General features: G+C 55.6%; 1 protein-coding gene across 4 annotated transcripts in view; it reads right to left on the bottom strand.

The window, feature by feature from the left end:
• OTOF (otoferlin) overlaps nucleotides 1–26,628 on the bottom strand; it is a 78,660-nt gene that overhangs the window by 14,020 nt on the left and 38,012 nt on the right. For 2 of the 4 annotated variants that reach the window (XM_069011893.1, XM_069011894.1), the window contains 28 exons: nucleotides 26,529–26,602; nucleotides 24,448–24,574; nucleotides 23,802–23,856; nucleotides 23,027–23,158; nucleotides 22,595–22,657; nucleotides 21,705–21,789; nucleotides 20,469–20,628; nucleotides 18,966–19,152; nucleotides 18,470–18,656; nucleotides 17,293–17,516; nucleotides 16,322–16,430; nucleotides 15,682–15,865; nucleotides 14,236–14,356; nucleotides 13,245–13,345; nucleotides 12,703–12,793; nucleotides 10,734–10,850; nucleotides 9,403–9,555; nucleotides 8,771–8,960; nucleotides 8,314–8,438; nucleotides 7,645–7,779; nucleotides 6,808–6,969; nucleotides 5,730–5,849; nucleotides 3,995–4,156; nucleotides 3,350–3,512; nucleotides 2,170–2,300; nucleotides 1,429–1,458; nucleotides 508–657; nucleotides 123–189 (listed from right to left, as the gene is read on the bottom strand). In XM_069011893.1, coding sequence (XP_068867994.1) covers nucleotides 123–189; nucleotides 508–657; nucleotides 1,429–1,458; nucleotides 2,170–2,300; nucleotides 3,350–3,512; nucleotides 3,995–4,156; nucleotides 5,730–5,849; nucleotides 6,808–6,969; nucleotides 7,645–7,779; nucleotides 8,314–8,438; nucleotides 8,771–8,960; nucleotides 9,403–9,555; nucleotides 10,734–10,850; nucleotides 12,703–12,793; nucleotides 13,245–13,345; nucleotides 14,236–14,356; nucleotides 15,682–15,865; nucleotides 16,322–16,430; nucleotides 17,293–17,516; nucleotides 18,470–18,656; nucleotides 18,966–19,152; nucleotides 20,469–20,628; nucleotides 21,705–21,789; nucleotides 22,595–22,657; nucleotides 23,027–23,158; nucleotides 23,802–23,856; nucleotides 24,448–24,574; nucleotides 26,529–26,602 — 3,605 coding nt within the window. The remainder of the gene's footprint in view (nucleotides 1–122; nucleotides 190–507; nucleotides 658–1,428; nucleotides 1,459–2,169; nucleotides 2,301–3,349; nucleotides 3,513–3,994; nucleotides 4,157–5,729; nucleotides 5,850–6,807; nucleotides 6,970–7,644; nucleotides 7,780–8,313; nucleotides 8,439–8,770; nucleotides 8,961–9,402; nucleotides 9,556–10,733; nucleotides 10,851–12,702; nucleotides 12,794–13,244; nucleotides 13,346–14,235; nucleotides 14,357–15,681; nucleotides 15,866–16,321; nucleotides 16,431–17,292; nucleotides 17,517–18,469; nucleotides 18,657–18,965; nucleotides 19,153–20,468; nucleotides 20,629–21,704; nucleotides 21,790–22,594; nucleotides 22,658–23,026; nucleotides 23,159–23,801; nucleotides 23,857–24,447; nucleotides 24,575–26,528; nucleotides 26,603–26,628) is intronic. The other 2 variants (XM_069011895.1, XM_069011896.1) reach the window with 1 other exon arrangement.

Raw genomic sequence — 26,628 nt, 5'->3', positions numbered from 1 at the left:
CTCAACACACTGAGTGTTTGGCCGGAGAGCTGCAGCAGATTCCCAAAGGGATGTCCAAGCACCAAGAGGAATCCTGGTCCCACATTTCCCTGCCGTGTTCCCTCTCTCACTCCCAGCCTTACCCTCTCCGATCTCCATCTCTTCCTTCTCCTCCACTTCTGCCGCAGCTGCTTCCTGCTGCCGGAGTTGCTGGGGGAGAAAGGAAGCCACTGGAAATTAGGAACAAAGTTTTCACGGAAAAGCTGCCCAGGGCAGTGGTGGAGTCCCCATCCCTGGAGGGGTTTGAAGCCACTTGGGGACATGGTCAGTGGTGGCTTTGGCAGTGCCAGGGAATGGATGGACTCGATGATCTCCAAGGGCTTTTCCAGCCTGAACAATTTTGGGATTCTGTAACAGTCGTGGGATGCAACACAGCCCCAAGGCTTTGGAAGGAGCTGGAATTAGGGGAGACCTTGCAGTAAGGAAACAATCTCCCCTGGATACCCCTCGCTGCTGCTCCTCACCCACCTCCTTCATCGTCTCAATGGAAGCGAAGTACTTGGACCACCAGTCCAACATGCTCTCGTCTGGCTCCTCCTCCTCCACTTCCTCCCCGCCACCTCCACCTCCACCTCCTCCTTTCTTCTTCTTTTTCTTTTTCTCCTTCTCTTCCTCGGTCTGAAGGGACAAGGGAAGCACAGACGGGGAAGGGGAGGGATCAGGTGAAGGAGAATCGCCTCTGGAAGTACAAAGGTGGGGGGTGAGGAGGGAGGACCCCTCAGGCTTGGGGGCCTCATGAACTTTCTCCTTTTTACAGCCGCAGACACTGAGGCACAAAACAGCCAAGGATGACCAAGGTTAGGGAGACAGTGCCAGAATCATGGAATGGTTTGGGTGGGAAGGGACCTTATGGCCCATCCAACTCCAATCCTGACACCTTCCACTATTCCAGGTTGTTGCAAGCCCCATCTAACCTGACCTTGGACACTTTCAGGGATGGGGCAGTCCCAAGACATCTCCGCATTTCCATCATCCCATTTATCCATGCATTTCCCAGGCTACATCTCTGGAATCATCCATGGCAGCTGTCAAACTGTGCCCAGCAAAGCACCCTGGGCCCACCTGGTGGAGTGAGGGAACCTTTCCCAGCTGCTGTCTGGTTGTGGTGGGAATCCCCAGCATCCCTCCCACAGGGCACTGCCTGCCCAGCTCCTCCTGGGACAGCTGGGATGAGAAGTCCTGGCCCAGAAGAGCTTCCCAAACTGCAGGAACGAGGCCACTGCCACATCCCTTAAGGGGACAGCGCTGCTGTGTCTCTGTCGTGGGACAGAGGGGTGATGTCCCTGGCTTGGGCTGGGGAGGGTGCCTGGTCCATTGAAAGTGGCATGGAAGGGTTGCAGAGGGAGCAGAGGGTTGGGAACAGGGATGCAGAGAAGATCCATCGCTTACCACATCCACCTTCACCACTGCATCGGAATTCTGCCGCCCGGGATGGAGCAGAACAGGGAGAGGGAGAGCAGGTTAAGGACACACCCTCAGCTGAGTGCAAATCATCAGTCCCGGAATGGCTTGGGTGGGAAGAGACCTTAAATTTAATCTCATTCCACCCCTGCCATGGGCAGGGACACCCTCCACTAGCCCAGGGTGCTCCAAGCCCTGTCCAACCTGGCCTTGGACACTGCCAGGGATCCATAGGCAGCCACAGTTTCCCTGGGAATTCCATCCCACACCCTGCCCACCGTCCCAGGGAACAATTCCTTCCCAATATCCCATTTAACCCTGCCCTCTGGCACTGGGAAGCCATTCCCTGTGTCGTGTCCCTCCAGCCCTTGTCCCCAGTCCCTCTCCAGCTCTCCTGGAGCCCCTTTAGGCCCTGCAAGGGGCTCTGAGCTCTCCCTGGATCCTTCTCTTCTCCAGGTGAGCACCCCCAGCTCTCCCAGCCCAGCTCCATGGCAGAGGAGCTCCAGCCCTTGGAGCATCTTGGCAGGAATCTGTTTTTGTGGAGGAAGCTCTGGAGCAGAAGGGTAGGAGGAGCTGAAAGTCCCATTCTGGTCAAGCAATTGGGGACAGACACATTCAGTGTGACACAGCCCAACGTCCCTGGGACATGCTGCTGACCCAGTTCAGGGTGGAACACCTCAGAAATCGGCAGTTCCATGAGGAAAGAGGTGCGGCCACGCAGATACTCACAGCTTCCAGCTTCACCATTGTGTCCATCTTCTTGATGGGAACCTCGGGTTCCATGTTGACAACGATCTCCCCTGCGGGGCGAGAGCGATGGGCCCTGCTGGTCATGGCCAGGTACCCGTTGAGGTGTTTGGCTGGACAGAGGACAGAGAAGGAGAAAGAACAAGGGAGAGGGACAGTGGAGAGGAGAAACCGACAGTTCAGATAGGATCCTACAGGATTCAGACCAGAAACCAAGCTCAGGAGAGATCCCACAGGATTCACGCCAGAAACTGAGAATTCAGGTGAGATCCTACAGGATTCATGCCAGAAACTGAGCTCAGGTGAGATCCCACAGCATTCAGGCTGGAGCGCTGTGGGACCACCCTGTTTGGAGCAGTGGAAATAAGCACAGAGCCTTCAGCAGGACCAAAATCCCACACGGAGCAAAGAAAGGTGGAGGATAAGCAGGAAATGTCCAGAGGAGAAGAGGCAGAGAAGATTGTCCTGAAAGCCTCCGCTGGCTTGGACACAACCCCTGGTCAGCTGGATGCAACCAGATGTGTCCCTGGGAATGTTGCCCAGCCTCCAGCCCCAAAGCTGGGAGGAGAGAAGCAATTCCTGCGGCTCCCAAGCCCTTGGGATGGGTGGGAAGTGGGTCTGGGATGGGTTTTGCTGCAGTCGCTGATGCATTGGGGTGGTTTGGGTTGAGAGGGGCCTCGACCTCTGCTCTTTACAGCCACCACGGGGACTGAGCGTGGCCAAATCCTGTCCCAGTCCTGAGGAATACTTGGGGACTCAAGTCCTGAAGCTGCAGAGATGTCAGAGGTGAACCTTTCTTGTCTTACAGGAATTGGAGGAGCAGGCAAGACCCACAGATCAAAAAATTAATGGGAAGTCATGGATTGCACCCTGTGGCTCCTCACCCCTCTGAGGAAACCACAGAAAAGGGCTTGGAGCCACGGTTTGGGCTCCAGAAATTCTGGGTTCCGGTTGAGGGCTCAAAGGGAAGAGGAGATTCACCCCTTGGAACCACCAAAGTGCTAAATTTGGGGTGTTTTTTTTTAAGTTCTGGATAAGACTGGACCCAAACCCAGAAGTTCTGTGGGTTAACCAACCATCTCGTGGTCCTCACAGCCCATCCCACCTCCCTCTTCTCCTCATGGATGTCCCAGACCAGGCCCCCATGTCCCAGTCCTGGTACCTGCCATGTTCCAGTGCTGGGCTTTCTTATCGGGCGGGCGGTAGATGAACTTGCGGAGGGAGCTGACGGTGTGGGAGCCCACCAGGGTGTAGCGCCCGAAGGCCCGGCAATCCACCACCCGGATGTTCAGGGGCGGGTGCAGCAGCTCGTTCTCCGGGAGGTCCTGCGAAGAGGAGGGATGGTTATCAGGGACTGAGAGCGTCTGGTTTGGTGGTTGGGAAGGGCAGTAGGGACCAGAATTGGGATCATGCTGGGAAGGCTGGTAGGGATTAAGAATGGGATCATGTTGGGAAGGCTGGTAGGGATTAAGAATGGGATCATGTTGGGAAGACGAGCAGGGACCAGAACTGGAATCATGTTGGGAAGGCTGGTAGGGATTAAGAATGGGATCATGTTGGGAAGGCCAGTAGGGATTAAGAATGGGATCATGTTGGGAAGACGAGCAGGGACCAAAACTGGGATCATGCTGGAGGAAGAGGTCCAGAGCTGCTCCAGCAAAACGTGGCTTGGGAGCCCTCAGGTAAAGGAATGGTGTCCATATGCTCCACTCCTTTGGGAAAACTGGAGTAAAGGGCTCGGAACCACGGTGGGCTCCAGAAATTCCGGGTTCCAGCTGAGGGATCAGAGGGAAGGAGCCACACTCACCACCTCGAACCACTTGACCAAAGTGCTGAAGTTGGGGTTTTTCTTGTAGTTCTGGATCAGGGCAGACTGGACGCCCTTTCCAGCGCACTCGATGTCCACACGGGGCCGGTCCACTTGAGCCAGGTTCACTCTCTTCAGGTCCCTGAGCCCCCAGAACAGGATCTAGGGCAGGAGGAGGAGGAGAGAGCACGTGAATGTGAGCGGGACGATCTCACATTGGAGAGTTGGTTCTCCACAGAGAGGGATCCCACTGGCGATGTCATCTCTGGGCAGTGGTGGATTCCTGACGTATCTCCTCCTGACACCCCAAATATTCCATCCCACTCCTGGTTTGCAGCCCAAGGTCTCCCAGCTGCTGCTCTCGACTCTCCTTTTCCTGCCTTTCTCCCTTCCTGGCCTTTTCCCGCCCTGGGACTCCACAGAGGAGCTCTGTCCATCTGTGGTGCCTCTGGATCCAGCACTGCCATTGCTTTGTCCCAGTGGAATCAGTGTGACTGGGGAAACTTCCCTGTCCCTGCCTGGGGTAACAGACTGCCACCATCCAAAATTCCCCAAAATGGAGATTTCCCCACCTCCTCATTCCCCATGGCTGTATTAAAATTGTGAGGAACACAACTCATTTATGGTGATGCAAATGTGTAGAAAACCAGGAGCTGAGATCCCTTTGGAGACCTGGTCAGTGGCATCTCACCTGAGCAGAAGCACCTTCACCCGGGGCTGAGATGTGCCCTGAACATCCCTGTGGGCATTGCCTGGGTCATGGATGTTCACCAGGACTTCCAAGGGACAGGGGCCCTCGTGGGACACATCACAGAACCACGGAATCATTTGAAAAAGCCCTCCCAGCCCATCGAGCCCAACCTGTGCCCGGTCCCCACCTTGTCCCCAGCCCAGAGCACTGAGTGCCACCTCCAGCCCTTCCTGGGACACCTCCAGGGATGGGCTCTCCAAACCTCCCTGGGCAGCCCCTGCCAAGGCCTGACCTCCCTTTCCATGCAGAAATTCCTGCTGATGTCCACCCTGAGCCTGCCCTGGCCCAGCCTGAGGCCGTTCCCTCTCCTCCTGTCCCTGTTCCCTGGCAGCAGAGCCCGACCCCCCCGGCTGTCCCCTCCTGTCAGGGACTTGTGCAGAGCCACAAGGTCCCCCTGAGCCTCCTTTGCTCCAGGCTGAGCCCCTTTCCCAGCTCCCTCAGCTGCTCCTGCTGCTCCAGCCCCTTCCCAGCTCCGTTCCCTTCCCTGGACACGCTCCAGCCCCTCAGGGTCTCTCCTGTCAGGAGGGGCCCAGAGCTGCCCCCAGCACTGGAGGTGCCCCAGCAGTGCCAGCACAGGGGACGGGCACTGCCCTGGGTCGTGCCCACATTATTTTGGATACAAAATCCCAATTTAGATAACCATGGATACATGAGAGGCGTACCATCCTCTTTGCCCGAGTTTGGTGGGATGCAGGACACCTGAGCTATGGGATTGCTTTGGGAAGAGATGATCCAGCTCCGTGTCCATCTCTAACATTCCCTGAGCTGCATGTCAGCCCAGGTGCTGCTGTCTCACTGTCCTGCCCAGTTTTGACAGCACAAAGTGATCCAATTCCCTGTTTTTTAGGGATGCTGCAGCCTGGTTCCCAGTCTGGCCACCACAGACAGATCCTTGAGTCCCAGCTCCCTCCTGCCCTTCCTTGGAGACCCTCGCCTGCCCCAGGAAACACTCCACATAGACACCGGGTGCTCCAAGGCCGTTACCTCCACTCTGTATCTGCTCAGCACCGGCCGAATTCCCAGAGGCACCGGCAGGATGGGACCCCGATCCATGTCCGTGGGGCCATCGATTGGGGGCAGGTCTGACTTGCCCCCGGGGCCGATCTGGAAGAGATGGATCATGGATTAGGATCTGCTCCTCTGAGCTGCTGGAAAGCATTTTTTTGGTCCATCTCCCAGAATTGTGGAATCACAGATTGGTTTGCATTGGAAGGGACCTCAAAGATCAACTCATTCCAACCCCTGCCATGGACAGGAACAAATTCCAGAGGGAACTGGGTGGTGTCTCAGCTGGAACTGGTCCCAGTAGTTGGGTCTGCATTATCTGGGAGCACTGAGAGCCCAGGGCAGTTGCTTTGGGAAAAGTGAAATGCAAGAGCAGAAGGTGCTGGGAATTGCTGTCCTTCCACACAGGACAGTCCCAGAAGCAATCCAGCAATCTCAGCCCACCAATGTATCCCACTCCCAGGGCTGTTCCACCCTGGAATTGCATCTGCTGGGCTGGGTGGGAGGAAACGGAGATGTGGTCCCAGAGCTCAGCCCAGGAGCAGCTTTAAGGTCCCATATCCAGCCCAGGGCTCAGGAAAGATCAAATCTCCCGTGTGAGCCGTTCCCCGAGTCCAAGGAAAGTGGTGGGGGAAAGGGCTTGGATGAGCACCTGCCCTGGCAGAAAAAAGAGGTGGGAAAAGCATTTCAGTGGATGGAACACGAGGCACAGAAGTGGAAGAATTTTACTCTGGTATTGCCCCAGACTGACATGAATCATGGAATGGTTGGGGCTGGAAGGGACTTGAAAGACCATTGAATTCCAACCCCCTGCCATGGGCAGGGACACCTTCCAGTATCCTGGGTTGGTCCAAGCCCTGTCCAACCTGTCCTTGGACACTTCCAGGTGCCTTTGATGAACAAGTGGTTGATCCATCCAAGAGAAACTACAAGGGTTCAGCAGAACAATGAAGCAGTGAAGGGGCAGTTATTCCCAGTTATCTGATTTTCCATAAATTAATCCCCTCTCCCTTCCAACCATGCATCCAGCCTTCCCATCCCTTTGTCCAGCTGGCACCTGGAGCAGCTCAAAGGCGGCCAGCAGGTCCCCGGCCGTGGCATTGCCGCGGTAGATCTGGTAATACTCCAGCTGTGGCGGGAAGCGTGGGGGGCAGTACTGCTCGTCTGACATCTTCACCACCGGCTTGGCGAACGTCCGGCCCATGAAGTCAGCTTTTCCCTGCGGAAAGAGCATGTGGAGTTGGGGATCCAACATGGGAATTCCAAGATTAGACCCATGGTTCTCCCCAAGGGCAGTTGGAGTTGGGATCCAACAGGGGAGTTCCAAGATTAGACCCATGGTTCTCCCCAAGAGCTCTTGGAGCTGGGGATCCAACAGGAATTCCAAGATTAGCCCTGCAGTTCTCCCCAAGAGCACTTGGAGTTGGGATCCAGCAGGGGAGTTCCAAGATTAGACCCGTGGTTCTCCCCAAGGGCACTTGGAGTTGGGGATCCAAAACAAGAATTCAAAATTAGCCCTGTGGTCCTCCCCATCGTGGTCGGAACAGGAACGGGATCAGCGCTCTGGGCTTGGGATGCCAAAGCTCAGGGAAAACTTTCAGTCCTGGCTCCTTGAAGGAGGTTTGGGACAGCCAAGGGGTTGGGACAGCAAGGAGACCAGGGATGAGCAGTTTTCCCAAAGGGAAAATCTCCTTGACTACAGCCTCTTGCTTCCCTCTCCAAAAATAAGATACATCAAGTTACATCTGAGGTTTATGAGCAGCAGAGGCTCCGTGGGTGATGTGGAGGGATCGTTTTCCAGGAATCAGGAAAAAAGGCTCCCCACATCCTCTGCCTCCAACTCTGGAGAGATCCCAGCATCCAAACCACTCACAATTCCATGGGATTTTCTCACCACAGTGTCCTGGTCGTAGATCTCGATGACAATGATGGGGGGGTCATCCCGCATCTCGTGAGCTTCCCCATACAGCTCCACGTTGTCGAACACCAGGAGCTGGTCCCAGGTTGGGCAAAGGGTCTCGTTGAGAACCTGGAAAGATGGGAGACATTGCTACTGCTCCGGGGATGGACCAAAGTCCTGGGAAAGGGTGGCAGGTGGGGCTGCTGTGCATTTTTTGGATCAGAGAGGCATCGGGAATCTCCCAGGGATTCTTCTGAGGGAAACAATCGAACAGGAGATGAGCAGAGATGGATTATTCCCAGTGTCCTCCAGGCTTCCTAAAGCTTGGCAACTGTCAGACTGGGAAGGAAGCCCAAAAACCACTTTAATATGACCCAGTTCTGCCTCAACAGGCAGGCATTCACAAGGAATCATGGGGAATCATGGGCAATTGCAGCCGCCAGCATGTGGGACATATTTGGGAATGGGTTCCTGGGGAAAGATCTCCTAGAGACAGTCAATCCCCAGTTCCAGAGCAGCTTTCCCATTGCAGGACCCCAGGATCATCCTCATCCTTATGGGATCCTAATCCTCCTGGGATGTGTGCCACGGGACCAGGATGGAACCTGCAGCATCACCATCCATCCCTGCATCCCTCCATCCCTGCATCCCAGGAATGTTCACCTCGGTGCACTGGCTCTGGGAGATGAAGAAGACCCGTGCGAAGGGATCCGAGAGGCCGCTGCTGTCAGCTGCGAACAAACTCCTGGCTTGGTACATGTGGGCTCGCAGCTGGAAAACCTGTTTCTCTGGAAGAGAGAGGGGATGGGATGGCTTGGGACAATCTCCCAGAACCCATCCAAGGGAGGTCTCAGGGGCCTGTTTTTTCCTCACGGGGGAAGGATCTCAGCTCAAAGCGCGAATCCCAAATGGATATGGATTTCTTTGGCAACCTGCTCGTTGTGCGCACAACGTCAGCCGTGAACAGGAGCGGGATGAGGGGATGCAATTCCCACCCCCCAGCTCTCCTGGGACAACTGGAGTGATTTCCCCCTTAGCTCCTGGAAGCCGTTGGACCAGGGGGTGTCCAGCCAGACTCCCTCCCACCTTCTCCATGTCCCATCCTGTGGGAATTCCTTACTGGTGTACAGGAGGCTGATGGGTGGGAAGGAAGGCAGGTTTTGTCCTCGGGGGGTTTTCTTCTCCTCGAATCCACAGGGAAGGCCGCTCAGGAAGTCCTTGCGCTGCTTGTTGAGGCCCAGCCACAGGTAGATCTCCATCTTGGCCTGGACTGTCCAGCCAGCAGGTCCAAACCCCCTCTTCCCGGGGAGCTGAGCACAAGGGAGGGAAGATTTCACGTGGATGTTGGGAATATGGACACACCACCTCTTGGAGCACCCAACCCCTTTGGGGCATTGTGCTGCTGTTCCTTAAACCCAAGGATCCTTTGGGATCATGATACTACTCTGGCTCGTGCATTGTCCTCTTCCCGTCATGATTTCCTTTCCCTAAGCCAGGAATTCTCTGGATTTCCAGCTGGATAAAGCACATCCCCTCTTTCCAAACATTTCCCACTTATCGGGCTGGGTAAGGTCAGTGCTTCACCCTCCCTAGGAGCAGATTTCCCCCCCTACCAGCAGAGTATGGATCACATTTTTCCAATATTCAAACCCCAGGAAAAACGGATACACAACTCTCATCCTCATCTCCCAAATTCCCTCCTCCACTTTGCTCCTCTTGGCCGCAGCTCCTCCAGGACAGACGGATCCTCACCTTGAGGAAAACTGTCTTCACCTTGGCGCAGTCCTTGCCCATCTCCTCATCCACAATGGAGTACAGGATGTCCTTGGAAGGGATGCGGGCGTAGGCGACGCGCTTGTTGTTGCTCATCATCCAGATGAAAACGTCGGGAATCGTGTGCTGGGGCTGGGAATGCCACGGGAGAGCCCCGTCAGTGTCCCAGCTCCGACCACTGAGGCACTGGTGGGGCTGGAGACTGTCTGGAGGCAAATCCAACAAATTCCATGGAAGATGGATGTGCCTGTTGCCACACTGTGGGCACTGGAATAGTTTTGAGATTCCCATTCCAAAAAAGCTGCTCAGAGCAGGAAAAAAACTGGGATTTAGGTTGGTTAAAGTTTTAAAAAATACAAATTTGTCTTAGAAGACAGAAGATTTTCCTTTTCTCCTCCTTCAGTGGCCTTGGGGAGGGGACGGCTGGGGCCATTCCTTCATCCCTTCCCAGGGAAGAGGTTCCCAGTCTGGACAGGGCCCATCACACCTCAAATCTGAGCTGGGTCAGGGCCAAGGAAGGCCTGGCTGTAACCAAGGATGGAGCTGGGAGCCCTCCATGGGAAACGGGAGCAGGAGGTGGAACAGCTGCAGCTCCAGGGAGGACCAAGAACCCTCTCTGAGCCAGTCCTGAAGTGTAAAAATATAGTAAAATCATTCCAGAGCCTAAAGGGGCTCCAGGAGAGCAGGAGAGGGACTTGGGACAAGGGATGGAGGGGCAGGACACAGGGAATGGCTTCCCACTGGGAAAGGGCAGGGATAGGTGGGATATTGGGAAGGAATTCAGCCCCTTGAGGGTGGTGAGGGGCTGGGCTGGAGTTCTTGGAGCAGCTGTGGCTGCCCCTGGATGCCTGGCAGTGTCCCTGGACAGGTTGGGCAGGGCTTGGAGCAGCCTGGGATGGTGGAAGGTGCTGGGGTTAGAACTGGATGGGATTTCAGATCCCTTCCCACCCAAACCAGCCTGGGATTTGATGTGTCACCTCCTAGATCCTGATCCCACAGGATCCCTCCATGGCTGGGACTGGCATAAACATCTCCAGCTCTGCTGCAGGAGGACCCAGCTCTGTCCCTTCCCCAGGAAACTCTTAAGGTTCTTCTTCATCAGCTCATTCCCACCCAGGAGTGCACAGGGATCATGGGGTAGCTCATGGACTTGGAATGGCTCCTTGCAGAGGGACCTCTCCTGCCCTCGGAGGTCTCCATCCATCCATCCATCCATCCATCCATCCATCCATCCATCCATCCATCCATCCCTGGTTTCTGTCTCCATGTGCTGACCCAGCCAGAGCCACCTCTGCCCGTGAGGGACCCACCTCGTCCGCCAGGAACCGCAGCTTCTGCAGGAAGTTCTGCACCAGCTTCAGCTTGTCCTTCATGGTGTTCCTCTTGACCTGGGAGCGCAGGGCCGTGGCCTGCTGGGCCATGTTCTCCTGCAGGGACAGCCAGGTCATCAGGACACAGCTCAGACGAGGCAAAGGTGCCTCAATCCCACTATGTCAGGATGGACACCTTCGGACACCCTTCTGTTGACCTTGGCTTGGGAGGGCCCCTGAGAGGGCAGAGACAGAGCCCAGGAGATGACACCACAACGGTGTCACCTGAGCTTGGAGAGTTTTGGGGTAGATTAAGGAAGGGGCCCCTGCCACTGTCACCCAACACCTGACCCTTGGAGCTTCCATGGGAAAGTGTAGAATTTAACAATTCCTGGCTCTCCAGGGTGCAGCTGGCCACTGAAGTTGGTGTCCTTGGCTGTGCCAGGTGGAGAAGCCACCAGCTCCTTGTCCATCTCTCCTGAACATCCTTGGCAAGGAGCAGGGCCACCACCCCCAAACCTCTGTCCCTGGAGCAGCTCTGTCCCGCACAGTTCCCAAAATCACCCCCAAACCTCTGTCCCTGGCACAGCTCTGCTCCTCAGGGTTCCCAAAATCATCCCCAAACCTCTGTCTCTGGCACAGCTCTGCTCCTCAGGGTTCCCGAAATCATCCCCAAACCTCTGTCTCTGGCACAGCTCTGCTCCTCAGGGTTCCCAAAATCACCCCCAAACCTCTGTCCCTGGCACAGCTCTGCTCCTCAGGGTTCCCAAAATCATCCCCAAACCTCTGTCCCTGGAGCAGCTCTGCTCCTCAGGGTTCCCAAAATCACCCCCAAACCTCTGTCCCTGGCGCAGCTCTGCTCCTCAGGGTTCCCAAAATCACCCCCAAACCTCTGTCCCTGGCACAGCTCTGCTCCTCAGGGTTCCCGAAATCATCCCCAAACCTCTGTCCCTGGCACACCTCTGCTCCTCAGGGTTCCCAAAATCATCCCCAAACCTCTGTCCCTGGCACAGCTCTGCTCCTCAGGGTTCCCAAAATCATCCCCAAACCTCTGTCCCTGGCACAGCTCTGCTCCTCAGGGTTCCCAAAGTCATCCCCAAACCTCTGTCCCTGGCACAGCTCTGCTCCTCAGCGTTCCCAAAATCATCCCCAAACCTCTGTCCCTGGCACAGCTCTGCTCCTCAGGGTTCCCAAAATCATCCCCAAACCTCTGTCCCTGGCACAGCTCTGCTCCTCAGGGTTCCCAAAATCATCCCCAAACCTCTGTCCCTGGCACAGCTCTGCTCCTCAGGGTTCCCAAAATCATCCCCAAACCTCTGTCCCTGGCACAGCTCTGCTCCTCAGGGTTCCCAAAATCATCCCCAAACCTCTGTCCCTGGCACAGCTCTGCTCCTCAGGGTTCCCAAAATTATCTCCAGACCTCTGTCCCTGGCACAGCTCTGCTCCTCAGGGTTCCCAAAATTATCTCCAGACCTCTGTCCCTGGCACAGCTCTGCTCCTCAGGGTTCCCAAAATCACCCCCAAATCTCTGTCCCTGGAGCAGCTCTGTTCCTCAGGGTTCCCGAAATTCCCCCTTCCAGCTCCTCTGTGCTCCCGAACTTCTTTCCAGAGTCTGGTGGAGGGGAGGCAGCGGAGGCCCAAGTGACACCTGGGACGTGGGTGAGACCCGAGGGGTCTTTGGGCTCCTCTGCTCAGAATTAAACCCCAAACCCTCGACCCACAGGGATTGGAAAGCAGTGCATCCATGGACCAAATTCCAGCCCCTGCTCAGGAATCCTCCTCCACTACTGCCAAAGCTTTCCTGAACAACCCGTCCCCACCCTCCCAGGGAACAATTCCTTCCCAATATCCCATCCAGCCCTGCCCTCTGGCACTGGGAAGCCATTCCCTGTGTCCTGTCCCTCCAGGCCTCATCCAAAGTCCCTCTCCAGCTCTCCTGGAGCCCCTTTAGGGACCAGATCCCACTCACCAGCTCCCGCATGCAGGATTTGAGCCTCTCCCGGTCCAGCCTCGTGCGGGACGAGTGATGCTGGTCCTTGTCAGCCAAGGTCAGGAAGCGCCTGCGGGAAAAGGCCGGCAGGGTGATTCCCACGGGAGCCCTTCCCAGGGAGGTCTCTGCCAGCCTGGCCACGTCCCTGGAGGGAAACGCTCTCATTCCCTCCAGTCTCCAACAAAACTGTGGCCACGGGGCTGGTTCACACCCCGGACTCAGGGTCAGGAAGGGACAGTAGGTGCCACCAGGTGCCACCAGGTGCCACCAGGTGCCAGCAGCCCGTGGAGGCCACAGGATTTGAGGTTTTCAGCCCTGCTTTGGGGTCTTTGGGGTGCAGATGGCAGCACCGTGCTCCAGCCCGAGGCAAAAGATCCGGCATCGCACCAATGTCATGGAATGTTGTGCCGTCATCCCGAGGACAAGGCAAGGTGAGGTGACACTCCCAGAGGTGATATTCCCAGCCTCATCCACTGGGAGTAGGGACCCGCACGGTGCCACCCTTGCCACGTGTCACTCACAGGCAGCCGCTGCTCAGCTCCTCCAGGACCCCTCGGAGCCGGCGCTCCGGGTGCGGCTTCTCCGTCTTGATCATCTCCTGCACGTCATTGAGCCCCTCCTCCTGCAGCACCAATGGGGACAGCGTGAGGGGTGGGGGGCTGGGGGACCCCCTGATCCAACCCCACACCGAGGGAAACCCCGGCTGCTTCCCTGGAACATGTTCGGGGACCCAGCTCTGGGGACTGGGAATGGCTCTGGTGCCCTCCAGGAATGAGCTGGCCGAGATCCAAACCCTCTTGGAGGGACCTGCCAGGGGGACCTTTCCCGGATCCTGCTATGACCCTGCCAATGTAGAGCTCTCCCGAAGGCTCCCTGGGAATGAGCTGAGACTGTTAATCATAAAATCATGGAATGGGTTGGGTGGGAATCATTGAATTCCAACTCCACCACCATGGGCAGGGACATCTTCCACTATCCCAGGCTTCTCCAAACCCTGTCCCTTGGAACCTTCCAGGGATCCAGGGGCAGCCCCAGCTGCTCTGGGCACCCTGTGCCAGCACCTGCCCACCCTCACAGGGAACAATTCCTTCCCAATATCCTGCCTAAATCTCCTTTTCCAGTTTGTACCCATTCCCCCTCGTCCTGTCTCTCCAGGCTTGTCCCCAGTCCCTCTCCAGCTCTCCTGGAGCCCCTTTAGGCCCTGGAAGGGTCTCCAACGTCTCCCTGGAGCTTTCCCTTCCCTGGCTCTGCCACAGGAGTGCTTCACCCCTCCAGCCCAGCCTCCCTGCCCCTGTTCCCGTTTGTGGGAACACCTGGATCTAACCCACAGAATTCTCAAGGAGCTGCTGGAATTTGGTGATTCCTCACTGGGAATTTTCCCCTTTTTGGGCTCTGCCTGTCCCTGCTTTGCGCCGAGGTGCAGAGACACCCAGGGAGCCTGGATGTGGCTGTGCCTTGTGCCAGCCCCGTGTCCCAGCTGTGTCCCTCCATCCCTCCCTGTCCATCCCTGACCAGCTTGTCCGCGATCTTGTCCATGATGTTGGCGTTGTAGAGCCGGCGCCGCTGGTCCTGCCACCAGCTCCGGATGTAGATGCAGGGCTTCTTCTCCAGGTAGGGCAGGTGGAAATAATTCCTGCAGGAGGAGGCAGGAGAGATGCTCCGTGGGGGTGACAATCCCAGCCTGGAGCAGCCCCCATCCCACCCCGCTCCCGGGAGGCACTGCCGCGGTGGGAAGGAGCTCAGGAGTGGGAGGGAGGTGGCTTCGGCTGCATCCTGGAGAACAGAGGCTCCGTTTCTCCCGAGGCCATTCCCAATGCCAGGCCCAGGATGGATGGGTGCAGTGCCCAGGGGCTGCCCCATCCCTGGAAGTGCCCAAGGCCAGGTTGGACGGGACTCGGAGCCACCTGGGACACTGGAATGTGTTGGGGTTGGAATGGGATGAGCGTTAAGGTCCCTTCCCACCCAAACCGTTCTGGGATTCTGAAACCTTCTGGTTGCTCCAACCCCTGCCCAACCTGTCCTTGGAATAGTGATGGCACAGCTAAAGGAAGGGTGATCCATACTTCTGGAGCACTGGCTATGAGCTGGGATCCACCCCCTGGAAAGCCACTGTGGATCCTGCTGCACCTGGAATCACCAGGAGTTAAATCCCGCTCCAGCTCTTCCCGGGTATTCCCGCCAGGAGATGTCAGCAGAGCCCCGTGGTGGAGCAGGAGGCTCCCAGAGGCTGGAGATTTTTGGGAAAACAGGGTGGGCGCGGCCCCAAAACATCAGAGCTTCTCATCTCCCCTTGGGATTCAGATGGACAAGGAGCCGAGGAACAGAGGAGGGAATTCCAGGGGGACTTTATCTGTGCTGGATATTCATGGCAAAACGGAGGGAATTCCAGGGAGACACTTCACTGGATACTCCTTTCCCAATTGATTTAATCAGACAGTTAATTTAATTAATACCAATCTACTGCTGAAACTTGATTAAAATCCACTTTAAGCGAATCTCATCATCGTAAATCCAATTATCTTCCTTATCCCGGTCCTTTGTATCCACATCCAGACATCCGCAGGCACATCTCACCAGGGACAGGATTTGAGTCTTTTTATGCCAATCTCCTGCCTGATGCATTGGCAGATTTTTCCAGCAGTTTTTCCATCTGGGATCTCGGCACTGCCAAGGCCACCACTGACCCACATCCCCAGGGGCTACACAAGGTGGACACACTGACCCAGTGCCCAGGTGGACACAGTGACCTGTCTGTGACCGGGAGGACACACTGATCCAATGCCTAAGTGGACATACTGACTACACAAATCCAGGAGGACACACTGACCCAGTGCCCAGGTGGACGCACTGAACTGTCCGTGCCCAGGTGGACACACTGACCCAGTGCCCAGGTGGACACACTGACCTGTCCGTGCCCAGGTGGACACACTGACCCAGTGCCCAGGTGGACACACTGACCTGTCCGTGACCAGGGGCTTCATGGGCTGGGATGAAGAAACGGAGACCAGCTCTCCATCCTCACCACCTTCATCCTCACTGGAATTCTGGAGCAGCTCCGACTCCTCCTCGTCCCCATCCCCTCCCTCTTTCTTCCTCCGCAGGAGGGGTTTGCTGGAGCCATCCACCTGGTTGCCATAGTTACCTCAAGGAAAAAAAAAAAAAGATGGAATTGATTCACAGGGTTGTAACTCCCAGCTCTGGGACTGAATTCAGGGTGGCAGAAGTTTTCTCTGCTGGAATCACAGAGAACGTTGGAGTTTGACTTCCTGGAGCCACATCCAGGAACCAGAAATTAGGGAGAGGTGTCTATACCCTGCTCCTGTCCCCTCTCAATCCCCTGGGAATACATTCCCTCCTGGAGCTGGCCTCTCTAGAGCACAAAGCCAGGATGGGAGAGGGATCAGCTCCACTGGCCACACCCCAGCAGGCACAAAATAGGGGGTGTGGGATCCCACATCCCTCACGCCCACGGAGGGGCCATTCCCTGATCCCCAAACCTGCTCTAGCAGGGGTTGGAATGGAAAATCGGGAATAAACCCCGCTCCCAGCTTTGGATTCTGATTTTCAAAACCGTCACACTCCCCAAAGAACAACCAACCTATGGTGACCTCGAAGTTGATGGGTTTGTCCCCAATCTTCCTGTCGATCATGGTGGCCTCCAGGAAGGCTCCGAAGAGGAAGAATTCCTCCATCTTCCCACTGCAGTTCTGCAGGAGAAAGACATCCAAGGGCTGAGGGTCGGGGCCAGAGGGAGAGACAGGTCTGTCCCTCGTGATGCCACTGCCAAAGGGACCAGGAGGGTCTTGTCTGCCATCTCTTGGCTCGTTGCAGAGAGTGGTTAATTAAAGATTTCATTTTAGTATCTTTTAATTAAAGATAACCTTGAACTGTGCTGGGAGCCGTCACCCTGTGCCCGGGATGGACTCTCAGAGAAATTCAGGAATACGAGCCTGAGTTCACTCCCAAACAGAATTGATCAAACCACACAAATCCAGGTGCCTGGATGCTCCCACTGAATTGGAAGGGTTTTATTTCCCGGTGGTTTCATTCCCCCTGGCTGGGGGAATTGGCTTCTGATTGAAACCCATCAGGATAAGAGTGGGACAACTGGAATTAGGGGATGAGTCACTGTCCGTGTGTATTTTCCACACGGAGAAACATCCCTAAGTTTAGGAGACGATAGAAATCACAGAATGGTTTGGGTGAGAAGGGACCTTAAAGATTGTCTGGTTCCATGGGCAGAGTCACCTTCCTCTATCCCAGGTCGCTCCAAGCCCTGTCCAACCTGGACTTGGACACTTCCAGGGATGGACCAGCCACAGCTTCTCTGGGAAAGCTGTGCCAGAGCCAAAGTATCTCACTCAGATATTCCCAGCACTCCCGAGGGAAGTGAGCACTGGAATTATGCTAAAACCTGAAATCCTGCAAGATTTACTTCCATTGCTCTGTGAGATCCAGAACAGCTGGGGCAACACTTGAAATCCTCGATTTGTGAGGCCGAAGGTAACAATCCAATATTCCTGAGACCCCAAACTGCCCCCTGGATGCTGTGGGGTCACGGGGACTTACGTCAGCCACCGCCGTGGCCTGCTCCACCTGCACCTCAGTGGAGCTGTTGATCTCGGGGTTGGTGGTGTCCAGGATCTCCACGGCCAGGCCCAGCAGGAGCCGGGCGCGGAAGGAGACGCCCTCGCCCAGGCCCTCGTTGAGCTCCTGGTGCTCGTCCATGAGGGTGTAGTTGCGGGTGGAGCCGTACATGTTCACCCAGGCAGGGCCAAAGGTGGGCAGGAAACCTGTGGGGATGGAATGGGCAGGTGGGAAGGGGATGGACGGGCAAAAGGGAATGTCCTGGCACTTGTGGTTGGCATCACTTTCCTGGTCTGTGTGTGGTGGCACAGGCTGGAATATGTTCTTGTGTGTCCATGGAAGTGTGGTTGCAGCCATCCATGGAGACAGTTTTCAGGGAATCCCAGGATCATTTGGGTTGGAAAAGCCCTCCCAGACCATCGAGCCCAACCTGTGCCCCATCCCCACCTTGTCCCCAGCCCAGAGCTCTGAGTGTCACCTCCAGCCCTTCCTGGGACACCTCCAGGGATGGGCACTGCAAACCTCCCTGGGCAGCCCCTGCCAAGGCCTGACCTCCCTTTCCATGCAGAAATTCCTGCTGATGTCCACCCTGAGCCTGCCCTGGCCCAGCCTGAGGCCGTTCCCTCTCCTCCTGTCCCTGTTCCCTGGGAGCAGAGCCCGACCCCCCCGGCTGCCCCCTCCTGTCAGGGACTTGTGCAGAGCCACAAGGTCCCCCCGGAGCCTCCTTTTTTTCAGGGAAGTTTTGCAGGGAAGGCAACGATGGAGACTGGGAGGGCCCCCAGCCCAAAAGGCAGAGATGAGGCTCCCATTGAGCAATTCCCCATTTTGAGAGTTGAGGAAGGAGAACTCCCCATTGGTCCTTTCCAGTCCCACCTTTGGTTTCCCATCTTTGCCTGCATGTGTGGGAATGGGGAGCCCAACAAATGCTCATCCACCCATGGAATTCTTGGAAAAGCAAATTATTCTGGGCTATCTTTGCTTTCAGGTATTGGCTGAAAGCTTGTGACGGATCTCGGGTTTTAGAGTATTGGTCCAACAACCTCTCACATTTCAGGGCATCGAGGTCTCTCCAGATGGGCACCAGGGAATTCCAGGGGTGGGAGGGAGTCTGGGAAACTTTGGGAACTCTGCCAAAGGAATGCCCCCACTTCAACTTTACCTTTGTCCCCTTCATTGGAGATCTTCCTCAGATCGATGAAATGGGTCCCGATGGCCACGTCGTTGACCTTGTCTGAGTCACGGATCTGGATCTTGATCCGTTTGCACAGCGGGGGGAACATCTCCGTGAAGATGATTTGCTCGTTCCAGAGGGGCTCGTAGCTGCTCTTCTGTATGGATGTCTTTCCCTGGGAAGCAGAAAGACATGAATTTCAGACAAGGGTTGGATGTCCCAAACCATCCCTCACCACCTGAGCTGCTCCCTTCCATCCATTCTGCCCTCTCCTGAGTAAGGAATTCCCTTTCTCAACTGGAGAGTGCTAAAACCCATCATGGAGAGGGGAAGCATAGAAAGCAAGGTGACCCCACACCCATCCTGAGGTGCCAGGTGACACCACACCCATCCCAATGTGCCATGACAACTGAGACCATCTGCGGCTACCTGCTGGCCCTGCTGGTGTCACCTCCCATGGTCACCCTGGGACCTCCCCACTCACCTTCTGCCCCGCGAAGGCCACCTGTACGTAGGGGTCCACCAGGTCCTTGTTCTCCCCAATGAGGGCCTTCTTGACGTTGGCCATGATGCTGGTGTTCATCCGCGGCAGCCCCTCGGCGCGGTAGATCTTGATGTAGAACCGAGCCCACTGCCGCTCCGGGGGAACCCCGTCCGGGAGCAGGAGGTTCCTGGAATGTCAATGGATAGGGTTGGGAACAGCTGCTGGGGTGGGGTGGTCAGGGAAGACTAAAGGTTGGATGAGGTGATTTCAGAAATCTTTTCCAACCTTTGCGATCCCATAAAATACCAAAGAGGAGCTGCTCCGTTTTCCAAGCACTGACTCCTTCCACTTCCACTCCACTCCGTGGAAATGGAATGAACAGGATGTTGGAAGAGTCATTTTTTCCTTATCAAGAGGGGCTCGGAGGATTATTTTGGGGATGAACTAAACTCCATCCATTGGTTTTTTTGGATTTGTGGCTTTATTCCTCTGCAGGAATAGATGAGCCCATGGGAATGCTGGGAACAAAATGTTTCTAGAGGAATTCTAGGAATTGCTGGAGTTGCCCATGTCTGCTGGAAGGTGTCCCTGCCCATGGCAGGAGGGTTGGAATAAGGTGATCTTGAAGATCCCTTCCATCCCAAGCCATTCCAGGATTTTAGGAATAAGGAGGAGAACATCACTACTACAGCCTGGAACGAAGCCCAACATACTGGAGGTGGCTCCTCAAACCCCAGCAGGTTAGGAAAGCTGTGCTGGTGGTTTCTGACTGTTAACAGTTGGACTCGATCCCAGAGGTCTTTTCCAACCTAAACCATTCCATGACTCCACGTGGGGAGAGCCTGAGAGGCAGATTTGAGATGGAGATGTTTATTTAGCTGGAAAATGTTGGGGCTGGAATCAAGTCCTAAAATCTCCTGATTTTTGTTCCATGATCTTTGAGATGTTCTGGGCAGTCCAGGAGCCCTGTCCACACACACAGCCTGGTAAACCTCATCCAGAAGTCCAAACCTCATCCAAGGCAGGTGCTTGCTCTGCCTCGGCAGTGGGCGATGAGACTCCATCCCATCCCATCCCATCCCATCCCATCCCATCCCATCCCATCCCATCCCATCCCATCCCATCCCATCCCATCCCATCCCATCCCATCCCATCCCATCCCATCCCATCCCATCCCATCCCATCCCATCTTCCCCCCCAGGGCCCATCAGGAGCATCAGGTAAAGAGTGGCTGGGTGACACCAGGCTGGTGTTGTTGTAGAGTTCAACCACCAGTGGATGGTCTGACCTGCCAGGAATGGCTGCTCTGTGCTGGGGATCACCTGGAATTGCACCAGGACCACGCGTTCTCTTGGAAAAGCACCGGATTGCTCCCTCTGGTTTCGTGGCTCATTGTGTGCCACCAGCCCCAGGTTTGGATCCTCTCATCCCATCCGAGGTAAAGAGAGGTGGAAAGCCATTCCCAAGGGAGTCAAGGAGAAGCGGATCCTGGCAGATCCTCACCCTTCAATGTCATCCTCGTCCGTCTCGTTGGCCTTGTGCGGGGTCTTGATGTTGTCCCCTTTGCCCACCACGGCGATGTCACACTTGAGGTAGCCCTTGAGGCCGGCCGTGAGGTCCTCAGGGTCGGACAGGATGGCCCATTTGTGGTAGAACTGGTGCTCTGCGACCCAGGGGACAAAAGACACCTTTGTCACAACTAGACATGGCCAACGCCACCAGGACACAGCCTTCCATGGAGTGGGACCTGCCCTGTGTGTGAGGGATCCCGACAACCCCCGGAAAATTTATTGGGAATATGTGTCTAGTGTTGAAGGCAAAGAAACAATGGGATAAACTGGGGAGGGGGGGGGGAGGGGTGGAGCCTCAAGTCCCCATTCTGGAGGGATTCAAAGCCGTATGGATGTGGCACCTGGGGACATGGGACAGTGGTGGCCTTGGCAGTGCTGGGGATGGTTGGACTTGGTGATCAGCCGCTCTAATCAACCTCCCCTCTCTTTTCCAGGCGCCTTCCTGGCTTGGATGAAATGCCAGACATGGAGGGCAGGATCCAGTCCTGGACCTTCCTGTCCGGAACATTGATGTCCTGCCTGGGAATGTCACCTGGGGCTTCTTCCTCGGCAGGGCAGGGCTGGATACCAGCATATCCAGGAGGGATCTCTGACACCTGGGAAAGCTGGAGAAGACCTGGACCCAGGGAAAGCTCAGAGCCCCTTGTGGGGCCTAAAGGGGCTCCAGGAGAGCTGGAGAGGGACTGGGGACAAGGGATGGAGGGACAGGACACAGGGAATGGCTTCCCACTGCCAGAGGGCAGGGCTGGATGGGATATTGGGAAGGAATTCTTCCCTGAGACGCTGGAGAGGGGCTGGGATGGAATTCTTGGAGCAGCTGTGGCTGCCCCATCCCTGGCAGTGTCCAGGGCCAGGTTGAGCAGGGCTTGGAGCAACCTGGAATAGCGGGAGGTGTCCCTGCCCATGTCAGGATTGGAATGAAATAATCTTTAAAGTCCCATCACACCCAAGCTATTCTGGAATTCCATGAATTCAGGGTGGTATATGGAGCCTTCTCCAGAAGCGCCAAGTGCTCTTCCCTGACCTATGAGCGAGCCCAGGTGACCGATGTCTTGCACATTTACACTAAATTGGGAAAAAAAGCGCCTGCCTGGCTCCTTTGCCAGGAATTTTACTCCACAGAGCAGACACAGATACCCGGGAATTGTCATAAACAGCATTCACATACCAGGCTGGGTATAAACAGTTCCGACATCCATCTTGAAGGACCCCACCAGTGTCCCGCTCCGCAGGAGGTTTTTGGAGTGGATCACCTGGAAATCGAGAGGGGAAAACCACTCAGGAGTTATCCCAGGACCTGGGAGGCACAAAACCATTTCCAGAGATCTTCAGTGCCAGATGGAAAAGGAGCTGAGGAGTTTTCCTTGGTCTGGGGAGGATTCTAAGGACACCAAGAGGCCTGGTGGGGCTGGCAGCTCCTGATTAGTGGAATTGCCAGGAAGTTTATATTTGGAATGAACAAAAAATGCAAAGAAATTAATCTTTGGAGCAAGATCCCTTTTCCAGCCCCTATGGCAGCAAACATTTGGATATTTCCCTGATGGAGGAGCCTTTAGGATGCTCAGAATTTGAGGAAAACTGGGAGAAATTGTACGACCAGTTTGTGCATGGGATGGATACGGATGATCCTAATTAACGTGTCCTAATTGGGCAGGGAATCTGCAAATCTTGTCCATCACCTTCTGGGTTTTGGGAGGGCTGAAATCTTGGCTTTGCTCTCAGCATTCCCAGTCCTGGATTTCCACAACAGGTCTGATGCTCCAGGAATTTCCCTGGCAGGCTCAGGAAGGTCTTTCCTCTCCCCAGGAATAAACAAATCCCAAGGTTTTGTTCTATCCAGCTCTGGAATACCAGAGACCACCCACGAAGGGACACAGGGAATGTGGGAGTGTGTGGAGCCAGGAATGAAGGTTGGAACAGAAAAACAGACTGGAGGTCTGCAGAAGAGAATTCCTGTTGGGAATCTCACATCAAGGACCTTAAATCCATCCCAAAAATGGGTTGTTTGCTTCCAAAGCCCCCCAAAAAGACAAGGACAAGGCCACCGGGGTCACTTACGGAGAGCTTGATGATCTTGTCAAACATGACATCAGGGGGGACGTGGAAATCAAAGACAAAATACTGGAAAGGAAAGAGGAATCGTGAGGGGTGGGATCCATCAGGATCAGGAACACCCCGGAGAAGCTGTGGATGCCTGGGGGAGCTCCTGCAGCCCACGGCCCAGCAGGGATGCATCCGTGTGATCCCAACGCTGAGCGTGGGACCACACGGATCACTGATCCCCCAATGAGTGGGGGGAGCCAACGGAAGCGCCGATTTCTTGGAAAACCTGGGAATAACTGATCACAAAATTCCAGAGGGCAAAGGCTTCGTTTCCCATGTGTGGTTTGAGATTTCACCTTATTCCGACAGGAATTTAACCCAAAAAACCACGGAGAAGAAAGAAATCACCGGATCGAGGGGTTGGAGTAGCAGAGGGGCTGGACCCACCTCGTTGTAGTAGGGACAATTGGTGGATTCCTTCATGGAGGTGTATTTCTTCTCCTCCCCCACCTCCACGCACACCACGGGGTCCATGTTGAGCCCCACGAGCTGCCGGGCCTCGATGATGGTGACACTGACCTGGGGAGAGGAATTCCCAAACTTCCATGTCCTGGGAGCAGCTCCAGGCTGCCTTCACCCATCCCCCCACCTCTGACCAAGGGGAATTTCCAGTGCAATGGGGTCTGCTGCTCCCACTGGGACACAGGCGAGGAGGGGCTGGTGGGGTGTGGGATGCAGGAGATCCCAGGAATCCCGGTTATTCCAGCCCCAGGGTGTGGGCGCTTCGCACAACATGGAAAATCCAATGGATTTAGCCAAGCTGTGGGATCAGAGACATCCATCCCATTGGCTTCACTTCTGCTGGAAAACACAACGGGATCGTGGAGTGATTGGAATTGGGAGGGATCTTAAAGCTCATCCCATTCCACCCCTTGCCATGGGCAGGGCCACCTTCTTCTATCCCGGGTTGCTCCAAGGAGAAATTCCCTGGGGACAACCTCAAAGAGAGCTTAATTTGGGCTTCATATGCTGGACACCCACCCCAGTAAATGACTTAATCCTGCATTTACGGCTCCACCAGTGAAATTCCAGCTCTTGGGATATCCTGGTTCCAAGCCCAGTGAGTTGAGCCCCACCAGGAACTCGGTCCCTGTGAACAGTGTCCCCAAGCCTGGGTTGTGACCCCCTGAGCAGAGCTTGGGGACACAGCAGTGTCACCGACCTGGTAATCCATGGGCCTCCCGGCACTTGGCTCCATCCTGATGTCAGGCTTGGACCTTTGGAAGAGCAGAAGAAACTCTGGGTCAAAGCATGGATGGAATTCATGGAATCATGGAATGGTTTGGGTAGGAAGGGACATTAAAGATCATTCAGTTCCAACCCCGACACCTTCCCCTATCCCAGGGTGCTCCAAGCCCTGTCCAGTCTGGTCTTGGACACTCCCAGGGATCCAGGGCAGCCACTGCTTCTCTGGGAATTCCATCCCAGTCCCTCCCAGGGATCCAGGGCAGCCACTGCTTCTCTGGGAATTCCATCCCAGTCCCTCCCAGGGAACAATTCCTTCCCAATATCCCATCCATCCCTGCCCTCTGGCAGTGGGAAGCCATTCCCTGTGTCCTGACCCTCCAGGTCCTTGTCCCAAGTTTCTCTCACTACAAGAGCAGGGTCCCTCTCAACATTCCTTCAACCCTGGGACCCGGAACTCTCCACAGAACTTTGGTGATCACTGCTGCAGAACAGATATTCCAAAAAATCACCCCGCTGGCTCCATGGGACAATGATTTCCAACATTCCCCGAGTCAGGGGTCAAACATTTTTGGGATGTCTGTCCTCACCTCCCACTGGCACAATCCCAGCTGGGATCTCACCTTTTATTGGAGACATTGGTGGTGACAGCGGTGACAGAGGCCAGGGAGATGGTGTCTGGCTCCAGGCCTGCTCCGTATCTCATGGCCTTTCTATCCAGGTCTTCTGTTTCCAGAACTGCCGGATCATCTGCAGGAACGGGACAAAGGAATGGCTTCGGTTTTAATTTCCATCAGTGAATAATTAAAGGCTGAGAGAAAGGAAACCAACCCATCCCCTCGGCCGGGAACACAAAAACAATGGGAACCAGGTCGGGTCTCGGACAACCTGCTCAGAAAAGGGGTTATCAGAGAGCTGACATGGAATTCCATCTGGGCAGAATTCCTGCGGAGGGTTTTGGGAACCAAAAAAAAAAAGGAATAACGATAAACATCCCAAATTCAGGGGGTGAAAGAGCATTGGAGGAAGAGCTGGGGATCTGAGGAGCACAAGAGATGTTGCCAAGACAACCAGTTCCCTGGGTTTGAGGAGAAAGGGGTGAAAAAATGGGAAGAACTGGTCAATTCCAAGAGGAAAAACTATGGCAGGAGCCCAGATCCCACCAGCACATCCCCATGCCTGGGTTTCTGTTGGAAGAAGGTGCTGGAATGCTCCTTTCATGTAGGAAAGGGAGTCCTCAACCCAGTAGGGAGACTGAGCCGGAGTCACACTGCCTCCAGCTCTGGGATCCTCGGCATAGGACGGTCATGGAGGTGCTGGAGTGGCTCCAGAGGAGACCACGGAGCTGCTTCCAGGGCTGGAGCCCCTCTGCTCTGGAGCCAGGCTGGGAGAGCTGGGGGTGCTCACCTGGAGAAGGGAAGGCTCCAGGGAGAGCTTGAAGCCCCTTCCTGAGCCTAAAGGGGCTCCAGGAGAGCTGGAGAGGGACTGGGGCCAAGGGATGGAGGGGTTAGGAGGCAGGGAATGGCTTCCCAGTGGAAAAGGGGAACCTGGGGTGGGATCTTGGCAAGGAATTCCCAGCTGGGAGGCCGGGGAGGGGCTGGGCTGAAATTGCCAGAGCAGCTGTGGCTGCCCCTGGATCCCTGGCAGTGTCCCAGGCCAGGTTGGAGGGGGCTTGGAGCCACCTGGGATAGTGGGAGTTGTCCCTGCCCGTGGAACAAGATGAGTAAGGTCCCTTCCCACCCAAACCATTCCATGATTCCTTGATGATGAAGGACCTGAGCAGGTCAAATCCCATGACCTGCAGGCGATGGACAGACCAGCACCTCCCAGAGTGGATTTTGGTCATCCGGAGAATCTGTTAGCCCTCAGCAGGACCATTCCCACCCATCCCACCCCCTCTATCTCCACTATCCCAGGTTGCTCCAAGCCCTTTCCAGCCTGTCCCACCTTGTGAACAGGTCCTGATCTAACCCACCAGAGGAGCCCGGATGGGATGGAAGCACCCATGGAATGCTGGGAATGCTGGCTTGGCCAACAGGCAGTGGGTGCAGGACACCCATCCCATCCCATCCCATCCCATCCCATCCCATCCCATCCCATCCCATCCCATCCCATCCCATCTCCAGTGGCCAAGGGTTGGAATAACAATCCCAGCCCAGGGGAGGTGTGGGACAGCCCGAGGTTCCTGGGAAAGGTGGGATCAGGAGCCTCCCGGCCGTGCAGCCCTGACCACACCACACAGTGACCATTCCCTGACCATGGATAAATCCAACTTCCATGGGACCGACCCATTCCTGCCTTTGCATCCTGGATGTTTTCCCATGGTCCTGCTGGAAGCTTTAACCACGAGGGGAACACCCAGGGCCTGGGAAGAGCACCCAGGTATCCATGTCAGCATCCCAGGCAAAATTCCCTTTTCCTGTCCTGAAACCTGGCTGGAAAGCAGTGGAAGTTTTCCCAGAACCGCAATCCAAAGCAAGGCTTTTCCCTGCCTGCAAGCACACATTCCTGCTTTTCTTCGCAGTGGAAAACTGATCCTGAGGCTCTGAATGGAAACAACAATGAATTTCCACCTGCTGCCCTCTCCTGCCTTTCCAGAGGTATCCAGTTCCAGCCCCACCACAGTGCCAAGCCCAGGGAACAAGCAGCCCTTCCTCTCCCGCTGCTGCTTTCCCAGGAATCCGCCATCATTCCACGACCGTACCTTGTTTCCGATGCTCGTCCTTGGACGGACGTGTCTTTCCAAGCTTCATGGCTGAAAAAACTCCTTTTCCAGCTCTGGATGGAGAGAGGGAGAATAAAAA

The sequence above is a fragment of the Aphelocoma coerulescens genome, chromosome 3, assembly GCF_041296385.1.
Source record: "Aphelocoma coerulescens isolate FSJ_1873_10779 chromosome 3, UR_Acoe_1.0, whole genome shotgun sequence".
NCBI classification, from domain to species: Eukaryota; Metazoa; Chordata; class Aves; order Passeriformes; family Corvidae; genus Aphelocoma; species Aphelocoma coerulescens.
Note: the sequence above shows the minus strand (reverse complement) of the source record. Positions and strands in the feature narration are given on the sequence as shown.